This window comes from Mirounga leonina, unplaced genomic scaffold, assembly GCF_011800145.1.
Source record: "Mirounga leonina isolate KUSES-001 unplaced genomic scaffold, KU_Mleo_1.0 Mir_493, whole genome shotgun sequence".
Taxonomy (NCBI): domain Eukaryota; kingdom Metazoa; phylum Chordata; class Mammalia; order Carnivora; family Phocidae; genus Mirounga; species Mirounga leonina.
Window position 1 is genome coordinate 3,847,529 of NW_023270780.1, and position 12,616 is coordinate 3,860,144.

General features: G+C 44.0%; 1 protein-coding gene across 1 annotated transcript; it reads left to right on the forward strand.

Moving 5' to 3' along the window:
- Positions 1-10,889: 10,889 nt before the first annotated feature.
- Positions 10,890-11,258, forward strand: LOC118000381 (late cornified envelope protein 5A-like). The gene has a single exon (XM_034990089.1). The coding sequence runs from the start codon at positions 10,890-10,892 to the stop codon at positions 11,256-11,258; it is 369 nt and encodes a 122-aa protein (XP_034845980.1).
- Positions 11,259-12,616: the final 1,358 nt, after the last annotated feature.

Sequence of the window (12,616 nt, forward strand, 5' to 3'; positions counted from 1 at the left end):
CAGAGCCGTTCATAGGCCGGCCTTAACTATTATCATCATCATTATTTAATTATGTTTCTGTTATTATTATTTTTTATTTTTATAGTACTTTATGGCTCACCAAGTACTTTGCTATATGTGATCTCATTGGACTGGGTAGCGTATTAGTAGACTCCACTGTAGAGATGAGAAAATTGAGGTTCAGAGAAGCAAATGATATGTTCAAGGTTACAGAGTTAATAAGGCAGAATTCTCTTATCACTTCACTCAACTGATTCTTCTTCCACTTTAAAGTTATCAATGGCTCCCCCCGGGTCCTCAAGTCTTGTGCTCCTAATAGAATTTGCTCCAGTTACCCCTGTGTCCTAGATTCCGGTACCTCTACTGTAGACCTCAACTACTGTTGAGGCCTACAATGCTTCTGAGCCTAGTGCTCTGAGACAGTGTCTTCTCACAGTGCTGTGGATAGCTTGTGGGAGACAGGCACTGAAAACCCCAGGAAAAGATGAAGCTGGAGTGACATAGGAACAAAAGGTTTTAGGGTACCTGGTCTATTCATTGACCATCAAGTTTTCTGACCCAAGAGGCTTTCTGCTCTGGCAAATAAGCATTCATGTCCAAGAGTCTTGGGATTCCCAGGGAGACCACAGCAACATGCTGATGAACAGAAGTGACTTCAGTCACAGTTTGCAACTGAGTCAGGCTGAGTCAAGGTCAGAAGGTGCCCTGTAGTGACTACACTGGCCCTGTGGGCCTCCTCCCTCCCTGACAATGACAACAAGCTCTCATTCTTCCATTCCTTCATTCTTCATCTAAGAAGTATTTGCTGAATGCTACAAGCTCTGCACTGGGACTTGAGGACACACAGTGATGGGTAATGTGAAGCACCTGCACCCAAGGAGCTCTCAGTATAGGAGCAGGGATAAGAGTTTCAGGAAGTCTGAGTATTTATTATGTGCCAGCCTCTGGGCTACTCTCCAGGGTCATGGAGGGAACACCCAGACCCTAAGGTGGAGGTGCTCAGAATCCAGGAGGGGAGGCCAATCATGAACATGGGGCATGATAGGTGCCCTGTCAAGAAGGTGTTCCATTTCAGGGAGGCAGTGATGAGGCCCTGTCAGTGATGGGGCAGGCTTCTCAGAGGACAGCCCTTGAAAGCATGTAGGAGTTGGGGAGGAAGGGCATTCTAAGCTGAGGGTGCATCCAGGTGCATTCAAGGATGCAATTTGGTGTGGCTGTAGTGTTCATATGGTGCAAGGGAGACAAGCCTGGGGAGGTAGAAGCTGTTAAAACATGAAGAACTTAGGCAGCATTTGGAGGGACTTAGATATTTTCCCCTTGGGGATAATAGGGAGCCACTGAAAGTTTTAAATAAGCTCAAATTTACATTTTAGAAAGATAGGGAGGGTCTAAGGAAAGGAGGCAGTAGAGCTGAGAGAAGGAAACATGGTGCATCATTGGGTGTGGGGGAGAAAGAGGGAGAAAATAGGATGACCCTCAGCCTTGGGTCTTGGGGCCATTTCCTCAGGGAATGGAAGGGGCCTGTGGGGGAGGTGGTGATGATGGGTTTTGTGCGCATCAATTGCTGTCAGCTGTGGGCCACAGTATTTGTCATCGGAGGTGGGGAGGTATGAAGGGAGGGGAGGTGGGGACAGAGGACAGGGCTTGAGAGGAGGGAGAGGACTTCATCTTGCAGCAAGGGGGTCCTCAAAATGGAGGACATTTAACAGAGTGAGAGGGCCCACAGGTACTGAGGCAGATGTAGTGGGAGCAGATGACATGCAGGGGGCATGAGTAGGAAGAGGTTCTGGAGACTGAACCCCCAGAATAGAGCAATCTGTACTCCTGGGGTGAGACAGTCATATTCCCAGATTGCTCTTTGGATTTTGGTGGAAGAGGCTGGCACAAAGGAGGCAGGGAATTCTTGGTCATTTGGTTACTAAGCTAGAGACTTCAGGCATCTGGTAACTTGTTCAGACTCCTATAATATGACACAATCATGCTCCACCTGTCTGCCAGAGCCGGGAGCATGACTGGGAAAGCTTGGCACGTAGGGCCTGGAGAGTCCAGGGCTATGCTGGGCATGGGTGGTGGAGAATGTATTGGAGGAGGACAGGGGAGGAGGCCAGATCCAAACTATAATCTCAGATGGGGGTTGCCAGGATATATGGGCATCTTTCCTCCTTATTACAAGTGCGATTCACTTTCTACATTTATTATTATTATTATTATTATTATTATTATTATTATTATTATTATTAATTTGTCAACAGAATCACCACTACTTGAAGTAGAATGACATGTGATAGGGAAGAGAGAACTCTATTTGTCATTCATTTCCCATCTTTGTTCATTTCTTTCTTTCTTTCCTTCCTTTCCTCCTCCTTTTTTCCTTCTTTTCCCCCCTCTCTCCTTCTTTCCTTTTCTCTCTTCCTTCCTCACTTACCATGGTTAACCAGGTATCTTTAACCAGGTATCCAGATTGGATACAAAGTTAAAGTAAATTTTTTTAGGCTGTGGGCATGAACATAATTGAACTTTGAGATCTCAAAAAGGAAGATGGTGTTTTGGGTGGAAAGAATCCTTTTTATCCCAAATGTAGGTGCAAGGCCTGCCTTAGGCAGTCACTGTAATTCAATAAACATCAGGTGCCTTCTGTGTGCATGCCATGGGGCAAGAGATTCATGGGTCGTGAGTGGGCACAAAGAAGCAGGACTCACACCCTCAGTGCTCAGCTGGGGTCAAGGGCTAGAGACCAGGAGCTCCTTTGGCCTCTGGCACTGAGACTGACTCTTGTCTGGGCCATGATCTCCCCTTCCTTCCAGTTGGCTCCATACAGTATACCACCTGGGGCACTCATATTTTCCCAGCTTTGGGCATTCAGCAGAAGGATAGCATATAGTTCTGGCTTCCAATGAGTTCATGACATGAGCATATGGATCAGAGCAATGTTGTGCAGGGTGTTTAAGTATCCAAGAGAGTTAGTCTGACAGAGAGGGCTGCTAGAGATAAGATAGGCAAGGAGGTGGCGTCTGAACTGCAGATGGAGAGTGAGGGCAGTATTCAAGCCCCAGGAATAATGGGACCATGTGTAGCTCTCTCCCTGTGCCTCCAGCACCAAGCATGGGACCTGGTGCTTAGTAGAAATTCAAAACATCTGCAAAAATGAATAAAAGCATCAAATGCCACTTTTGTGAAGCCTTCTCTGATATTTTCTGTGCATTTAGTATTTCTGTGCTAAGTTAAAAAATTTTAACATCCAAGTCATAGGCATTCATTGCAGGAAAATTAGAAAATGTAGTTAAGCAAAAGGAAAAAGGAAATGCTCATGATTCCCCACCTAGAAGTAAATACTTTAACATTTTAATACAGATCCAGCCAAATTTTTTCCTGTTTATTTACATGTATTAAATATAAATGCACAGTTATATTCAGAGAGACTTAAATAAATGGAATCAATGTATTGCTTATGCTGTTGTAACTTTTTCTTATCTAATCATCTTTGCTTATGCTTTGGTCCATATTCATCAGAGCCAGCTCCTATTCTAGCTGATTGGGGTATCTCCCCCATGGGACCGACAACTCTGGGTGGGCAGTGATGGTGGCTTGTTTTCTGTTTCTCCACTGCTTAGCATAGGGCCATCTCTCTATAGGTCCTCAGTGTAAGCTAGGAGCTAAAAAAATGTCCTGCTGAAGACATCCATTGATGATGGCCAACATGGGTGACTGCACAGCTGTGAGGGACAGCCCAGCCCCCCAGCAGATGGAGACACCTCTGCCTCAGTGTGACAAGTGTCTGTGCTCTGCAACCGACCCCCCCCCGCCTCTGCTGTCTGCTCAGCTCACCTGAGCTCTCAGCTTCCAGCCTCTCCCCTGGGAAAACAAGGTGCCTCAGTGCTTGTGCTTCCAGGAGCCTCCTTGCCTATTTTTACTCCTGAGTCCCCACCCCGGAAATTTACTTACTTCCCAAGGGGAGGAGTCCTCCTTTCTCTGGTTATTCACTCCTGGGGCTCCTATAACATTCCTGCCCTCAGGCTCCAGCTATGCAAATGCTCCCAGTTGAGGAGATAACACTGCAGCTGGCCAAGAGCCCCCGCAGGAGTGAGCATCCCACTCATCAGGAATTCAAGGGCAGGCAGAGTGAGGCTGGCATAGGGCTGTGGGGTGAGGCTTTTCCAGGAAGTTTGACTGGCACCTGGGGGCCCCATGCAGCTGCAACTTCGTGAGTCAGTCCTGGTGTCCCTGCCTTCACCCATGTCTCTGGTATTCAGTTCTTGGAGGTGGTGGTGCCCAGGCAGGTGAGAAGATTGCTCCATGACTTGAGACCAGAACTGCTACAGGGCTCTTCCAGCTAGCACTATCACTGTAGTGCTAACTAACACCTCTATCACCTCACATAATTATCATTTCTTTTTTTGTGGTGAAAACATTTAAGATCTAGGCTCTCAGCAACTTTGAAGTATATAATACAGTATTATTGATTATATCACTATGCTGTGCATTAGATCTCCAGGATTATTCATCTTCCATTTGCAAGTTTGGACCCTTTACCAGCATCTCCTCAATTCCCCCACTTCTAGCCTCTGGTAACTATCATTCTACTCTCTGTTGCTGTGAGTTGGGCTTTTTTAGATTCCATGTGTAAGTGACATCATGCAGTATTTGTCTTTCTCGTCTGACATCTCATTTAGCATACTGCCCTCAAGGTTCATCGATGTCACAAAGCAGGATTTCCTTCTTTGTTATGGCTGATTAATATTCTCTGTGTGTGTATCACATTTTCTTCATACATTCCTCTCTTGGTGGACAATTAGATTGTTTCCTTATCTTGGCTATTGTGGATAATGCTGCAATAAACATGGGGGTGCAGATATTTTTTTGATATCCTGTTTTCATTTCCTGTAGCTATATACCTAGATGTGGGATTGCTGGATCATATGGTAGTTTTATTTTTAATTTTTTGAGGAACCTCTGTACTGTTTTCCAAAGTGGCATAACCAATTTACAAGTGCACAAAGGTTCCCTTTTCTCCATATCCTCACCAATACTTTTTCTGTCTTGTCTTCTGGATGATAGCCATTCTAATAGGTGTGAGATGATATCTCATTGTGGTTTTGATTTGCATTTCTCTGATGTTGAGCATCTTTTCATGTACCTATTGGCCATTTGGCTGTTTTCTTTGGAAAAATGTTTATTCAGTTCCTCAGCCCATTTTTAAAATTGGAATTTTTTTGTTATTGAGTTTTATGAATTTTTAAAAATATATTTTGGATATTAACCCCTTATCCAATACATGGTTTGCAAGCATTTTCTATTTCATAGGTTGCCTTTCCATTTTGTTGATTGTTTCTTTTGCTGTGCAGAAACTTTTTAGTTTGATGTATTCCCACTTGTTGATTTTCGTTTTTGTTGCTTATGCTTTTGGTGTCAGGCCAAAAAATCTTGCCAAGACCAGTGTCCAGGAGGGCTTCTTACTTATGTTGTACTCTAGGAGTTTTATGGTATCAGGCATTATGTTTAAGTCTTTAATTAATCTTGAGATGATTTTTGTGAGTGGAGTAAGAGAGGGGTCCAGTTTCACTTTTATGCATGTGGTTATCCAGTTTAACGAAAACCATTTTTAAATTCGAATCCCCTGGGGACTCTAGGCCTTTCCACCATTTCTCTGACAGGATATGCAGAAATTGGGCTAAAGGGCACTCTGATTTGAGAAACAAGCATGAAATCTAGGGCCCAAAGAGCTGAGATTGAAGCCTGGCATCTTCTCTCATCTGTGACCTTAGACAAATTGCTTGGCCTCTCTGAGCATCAATTTTCTTTTTGAATAACAACAGTGATAACCCTCTGTCCTACCCAGTAAGGTTGTTGTGAAATTCAAATAAAAGCATGAATGCCAAAACACCTTATAAACAGGAAGGGGCTCTCCATAGTGAAAGTATAAGAAGACCCACCTCTTTTTCTTCTCTGAAAAGAGGTACAAAAACTATCTTGACAATTCAAATAGGCCCAAAGTGGTGGCAATCTGTCCATCCTCCTCTATGGAATTTGTCAAGCCCCAATCTAGTAAATAGGTAGCTGGGAACTGACAGGCTGAAAGAAGGGCCTGGGAATGCCCCCTACCGACAGTCCTGACATCTCTAGGTTTCCACTTATCACTGATTACTATTGATGAGGACAATAACAATAAGGACAAGAATAAGAAGGGCTAACGGTTACTGGGCACGTCCTACATGCCAGGTCCAGGGCTAAGGACTTTATAAGCATTATCTCAAGGACTCTTCATATAACCCTATAAGATGGACAGTCATTATCTTCATTTGATGGATGAGTATATAGGTTCACAGAAGTTCACACAGCTAGTAAGTGACAGAACTGCAAGCCCAGGCAACATCTTTGTTTATCTTTGAGAATTTTCTTTGTTGTGTCTTTACTGAGTTTTCCCCTTGGCCAAAGGCATCCTGTCAGACTCAGAGATGTGAACCTTTAATTCCAAACATCAGTGGAAATAATTTTAATAAATTTAATTTCATTTTAAGTAAACCATGTTCTGAAACTTGAAACTATTTTTAAATCTAGGTGTGTATTAGCTTCTCATTGCTGCTATAACAAATTACCATAAACTTAGTGGCTTAAAACAACCCAAATTTATTCTCTTCTATAGGTCAGAAGTCCAACATGGGTCTTACCAGGCTAATATCGAGGTGTTGGCAGAGTTATGTTCCTTCTAGAGGCTCTAGGGAACAACCTATTTCCTTACTGTTTCCAGCTTCTAGAAGCTTCCCAAATGCCTTAGCTCATGGTCATTTTCAAAGCACATCATTTTCAAAGCACTCTGCTTCATTTGTCACATCTCCTTTCTCTCACACTGACCCTCTTTCCTCCCTCTTAAAAGTACCCTGGGATTACACTAGGCCCACCTGGATAATCCAAGATAATTTCCCCATCTCAAAATCCTTAACCTAATCACATCTGCAAAGTCTTTTTTGCTGTGTAAGGTAACCTATTCATGGGTTCTGGGGATTTGGACATGGCCATCTTTGAGGGGAGAGGCATTACTCTGTTTCCTATAGTGTGCATCAGGGCAATAGTGAGTAATGAAAATAAGACAAATGATAAAATTACCATCCCAATATTAAATTCCAAAATCACCATGGAATGAATGGGAGCACTACTCAGCAGAAGCTCCTACAGAGGTGGTTCCCAGGCCAGGGTCTGGCAGTGAAAGGGTTGATCTACAAAGAACTACAGAGGAAGATCAGGCAGCAGATGTTTTTAGGACCACTCAGGTCTGTCCAGGCTGGAGGTATTCAGATGACCTGATGGGCACATCTGGTTTTGTTCACTATCAAAACCTGAGACCGGGGATCCTGGGAGGCTCAGTCGTTAAGCATCTGCTTTCGGCTCAGGTCATGGTCCCAGGGTCCTGGGGATCGAGCCCCACATTGGGCTCCCTGCTCAGCGGGAAGCCTGCTTCTCCTTCTCCCACTCCCCCTGCTTGTGTTCCCTCTCTCGCTGTATCTCTCTCTGTCAAATAAATAAAATCTTTAAAAAAAAAGATTAAAACCTGAGACCATTATGCAATCCCACCTCACCAAGCACCTTCACATTATGACTCAATTTCTCTGAGTTTTCCTACAGGAAGAGAATATGCCCATCATGCCAATATTTAACACTCATATTTTTCTTTGTAAATTGATGTCATTAGTCTTTTGGGAGTTAGTTGCGGTGACTCAGCATCACCAGGATTGGTAAGCTCAGAGGCATTGACAAGGTTGGATTTCTGGCCCAAGGAAATGCCATCAAGGTAGTACTGCCCTAGGGAGGGTTCTTGAGGCCCCCCAGCTGGCCCAGTCCTCATAATGCCAGACACTGCTTTTCAGATGTAGGTACTCAATTCCTGGTTCCTGAAAGCAGTAGCAGTAAAGATTACTTCCAACTTTTCTAAACATGAGATTCAGACAAAGATTCACCATGTTTATTATGATTTTCACCCCAAATTAAATAGCCATGTTTAACAAGCAAATTATGTAAAATAAAGCTTGCTAGAAAAAAAAATCACAAGAAGAAATAAAATATATAAGAGGCAGGGTGCTGTGATAGAGGGCTGATAACAGGATCTGAATTCTAGCTCTGCCTCTAAGTCTTTGTGTGATCTGGGACAAGACTCTTCTCATCTCTGAGCCTCAATTTTCTCATTTGTAAAATAAGGAACATGATCAAAATCAAGTGATTCTCATCCTACTGCATATTGGAACCACCCAATGAACTTTTGGAGACTGTCAGTGCCTATCCCTCACTGGAGTCGAGAACCATTGTGTCTGAATGGTGGCCAAGGTCCTTTACACATCTGTTCTATCATTCCATGAAATGTCTGGGATTTGTCAATGAAAATCTGGACTTGGATTTGTTGGAGGCACCCATCCTTCTTATTGAATAGCAAATTCAACTGAACAAGGAAATGCAAATTGAGTGTCAATTCAATGAAAATTGAAAATTGAGCATTAAACTCGATCCCTTAGGGATTCCTACACTCAAAGACCTAACTGTGTGTCAGCTAGGTGAGCAAATAATTATAAGTCAGAAGGTATGTACATTGTTCCTTTCAAAATTTATCATACCTGTGTATTAAATGGATAATTTCTTTAACTTGTATTAGGCTTCTTTTTCCAGAAATTCAGAGCCTTTGTTATGCATCCTTTCCTGTATTTCTCAGTGAGAGGGGAAGAGGTGGATCCTCTGATGCACAGAGATCTAGCAGCCAAAGCAAGCTCCCTGGCTCCCCACCTGGTGGGCTTTATCTAAACCCACCTGCCCACTTTGTGCTGCCATTTGGAAGTGGGACAGCATCACATTTCACTTTTAATATTCGTTGAGTGCTTACTGTGTACCAGGCACTATTCCAAGAGTTTTATGGATGTTAACTCATTTAATCTGCAAAGGATCCTATGAGATAAATACTATTACTTTCCCATATCACAGATGAAGACAATGAGACAGAGAACTAATGTCACTTGTCTAACATCATACAGCTGGTAAGCTTGTAAGTGGGGAGCTGAGATTCAAACCACAGACTGGTTCTAGCACTCATGCTCTTGGCCACTTATAAATGGGTTCAGTGGCTTCCACGAAATGTTCTATGGCTACCAAAAATAATGCTTACAAAGAATGAATGGCAACAGAGGAAATGTTTATGTTTAAATCTTAAGTGAAAAGTTAGTAAGATAAACTCTTACAGACAATACTATGATAAAGACTGTGTAAAGTCAAAACAAAACAAAATCACTAAAAAGTTATATTCAGTAAAAAAAAAAAAGACTGGAAAAAAGTAAAATGGAGGATGTAAGGAAAATAGCAAAATATTAAGAATGCTCAGAAGGTGCGATTGTAAATGAATTTTAAATTCTTCCTATCTGTATTTTTTTCATAATGATCAGGCTTTCTTATAATCTCATCCCCCAGTAGCAAGTAAGTACCATGAATTTTTTTTGTGTGTGTGTAAGAAAACACCAGGGCTCAGCTCTAATATTTTCTTAGGGATGACCGGAACTGATGCTTCACTTCTGGCAACTTCCATGAGTCCAGTTCCACTGCTCCACCTTCAGCATATGCCTGGTCCTTTCTGCCTCACCTTGGTCTGACTAAAGATGGCTTTTTTAGGACCATATGTGGAAAGAGAAGCCATTCCTAGAATTCTTCTGCCCTTTCAAGGGGATTGTTAGTGCTGAATCAGGGTTATTTGTGAGTTCTCTTGGTATGTCAAGTTCAGGTAAGGCAAGAAATCAAACCACCCACACCATCTGCATTAGATCTACTAAAATAACATCACTGAGATATCGAGCATTCTTAATCTGGGTTATGGCATCATCTAAGAATGAAAAAGTCACATTAGATCATAGGCTTAGGCCTGGCATTTTATTTTGGATCTCTAATCTCATTCTAAAAGGAGCCGTTTGATTTCCATCTTGGGAATTTTTCTTTCCATTTCCAAGCCAAAGAGAAGAGAGACTTCTCTTCATCCCTGAGGTCTAGAACCCCACTGACCCAGCTCAGGAAACAGGGAGCATAGCAGAGCTGCCTGTGAGGCTGACAGGCAATGTGTGCAATCCACAAAGCACCATCACCATCCTTGTGGCCTGCAATTCTCGGGGGACCTTCCTGACAGCTAATACTTAACATGCTTATGGAGGGAGGAATTAGGTCCCTGGGATGTGAGGGAAGGGTAGTCACATGTGCCCTTTGTGAAAGATTCTGTTAGTATCCCTCACGTGGTCCACACCTCCTGATACCAGGTCAGAGCTGAACCTGTATAAAAGTTGGAAGCTTCTAACAGCACCTCAGTCTACCTGCATCCTGGGTGATCTGCTCCAGTGCCTGAACCAGGTAAAGTACATCTCGAGGACCAGGAGGGACTCTTGGTGTTGGTGTTTCAGGCAAGGAGTAGCCCTGGGGGTTGTTGAGAAGAAAAAAAATTTAAGAGAGAGAGGCAGGGAGGGGCAGAGGGAGAGGGAGAACCATAGGGAGAGAGAATCTTAAAAAAAAACAAAACAAAACATTTTATTTATTTATGAGAGAGAGAGAGAGAAAGAGAGAAGAAGCAGGATCCCCAAGCTGGACCTGGGGCTCGATCCCAGGATCCTGGGATCATGACCTGAGCCAGAGGCTAGATGCTTAACTGACTGAGCCACCCAGGTGCCCTGGGAGAGAAAGAATCTGAAGCAGGCTCCACACCCAGTGCAGAGCCTAACAGGGGCTCGATCTCACAACCCAGAGATCATGACCTGAGCTGAAATCAACCATAAAGATGGAGTCTTGTGAATTCATAGCTCAGTTTTAAATGTAGGTAAGTTATCTTGGGCTGGTTGAACTTAGAATGCTGTTTTGTTTTTCAGCTTCATTCAGTTCCTGTTGAGATGTCCTGCCAGCAAAGCCAGCAGCAGTGCCAGCCCCCTCCCAAGTGCCCCCCCAAGGGTACTTCTAAGTGTCCTCCCAAGTGTCCCCCAAAATGCCCCCCTAAGTGCCCAGCCCCCTGCCCACCTCCAGTCTCTCCCTGCTGCAGCATCGGCTCTGGGGGCGGCGGCTGCTGCAGCTCTGGGGGCGGCGGCTGCTGCCTGAGCCACCACAGGCCCCGCCGATCTCTTCGATGCCGACACCAGAACTCTGACTGCTGTGGCAGTGGTGGTGGCCATTCTGGAGGCTCCAGCTGCTGCCACAGCTCTGGGAGCTCCGGCTGCTCTTCTGGGAGCTCTGGATGTTGCGGCAGCTCTGGGGGCTGCTGCTGATCTGGGCCGTGGGGAGCACTAAGGAGCAGCCCTGGAGGAGCCACTGGGCCGAGACTCCTCTTCTCCCATTTGGAAGAACAGAAGAGGACGGAAAGGCTTCTGAATGCTTTGAGTTTCCCTCTTCCTCCCACCCATGTCCATTCCACTGTGAGGTCTAGAGGGTTAGCCTGTGGCATTCACTAGTCTGATTCCCTCTCGCACACACATCTTTGGAGGACTTGGTGTTGGAGTTCAGTTATGAAGCTGCTTTCTCTGTAACAATAAAGTTTCTTATTCCTGATGTCACAGCCTCCTGATTATGTCTTGTTCACCTCGCCCACTCACCCCCTCCATCAAGCCCTCTCCCCTTCCATTCTTTTAAATGCAAGTGATTATTTTACAATTCAGTTTGGGAAGATTTTGGTACTGAAGCTTAGACCTCTGGGAAACAATATTCCCTTTTATGCTCTGATTTTGGAAACTTTAGGCTTGAAGGAAAGATTCGTGTCTGAGACTATTACCCTGACACAAGCTTTGCATGAGGGGAGTCAAGAATGGTTTTTCAGAGGGGAGGTTGGTGATACCCAGAAAGGTTACAGTGGTATGAGATACTCTGAAGTGAGGGTTTCCTTCAAGTATGGGTGACAGTTTAAAGAAGACTTTATCTCCTAGTTATGGGGATAAGGTCTCCTCAAGTGCTCATTCCGGGCTCCAATAAATAAACACCTCTTCCTTTTCTGATGATTATTATCCCAGGTGCTTCCATCTGTTACTAGAGAGGAGATATGGGGGGTGGGTTGGATTTGGGGGAGTGAGTTTAGGAGGCAGGTATGAAATGTCTGAGCCCACTTTCCCTGGATCCTGAAAGTCTGAGTATGGGTCCAAGTACAGAATCAAGAAGGGCATCCTCCTCTGCCAAAGAATGTCTCCATGTGGTCAGTATGTTGTGTGTGTGTGTGTGTGTTAAGGGGGAACAGGAGGGCTTTAGTCACTGTGGTGAGTTTTCCATTTTCTTTAGGAATAGGCTGATTCCTTCAGGAGATACTCAGAAAATTTATGATAAGAATGATAATTCCCAATCAGTCTTTTATAGACAAGAAGTATAATTAGATTTTCCTTTGATATGAGTTAACAGTGATAGGTGAAGTAAGTTAGTATATGAGACCATAGCAAGTCCATGTAGCATTCCTGCACTTGTCCATGTCATCTCCCAGAAGAGATCCCCTCTCCCAGAGGCCTTGTTACTTCATTACTTCGTTCTCTATTCTAATAAGACCTCACCTCTTGGAATGTCTCACCTGTACTCACCAACGAGTGCTCCCAGGTACATGCAACCTGTTAATCAGGCTCTAAAGGTACATTAAATGAAACTGGTATCT

Coding starts and splice junctions, on each gene's coding strand:
- LOC118000381 (XM_034990089.1), top strand. CDS start 10,890: ATGTCCTGCCAGCAAAGCCAGCAGCAGTGCCAGCCCCCTCCCAAGTGC.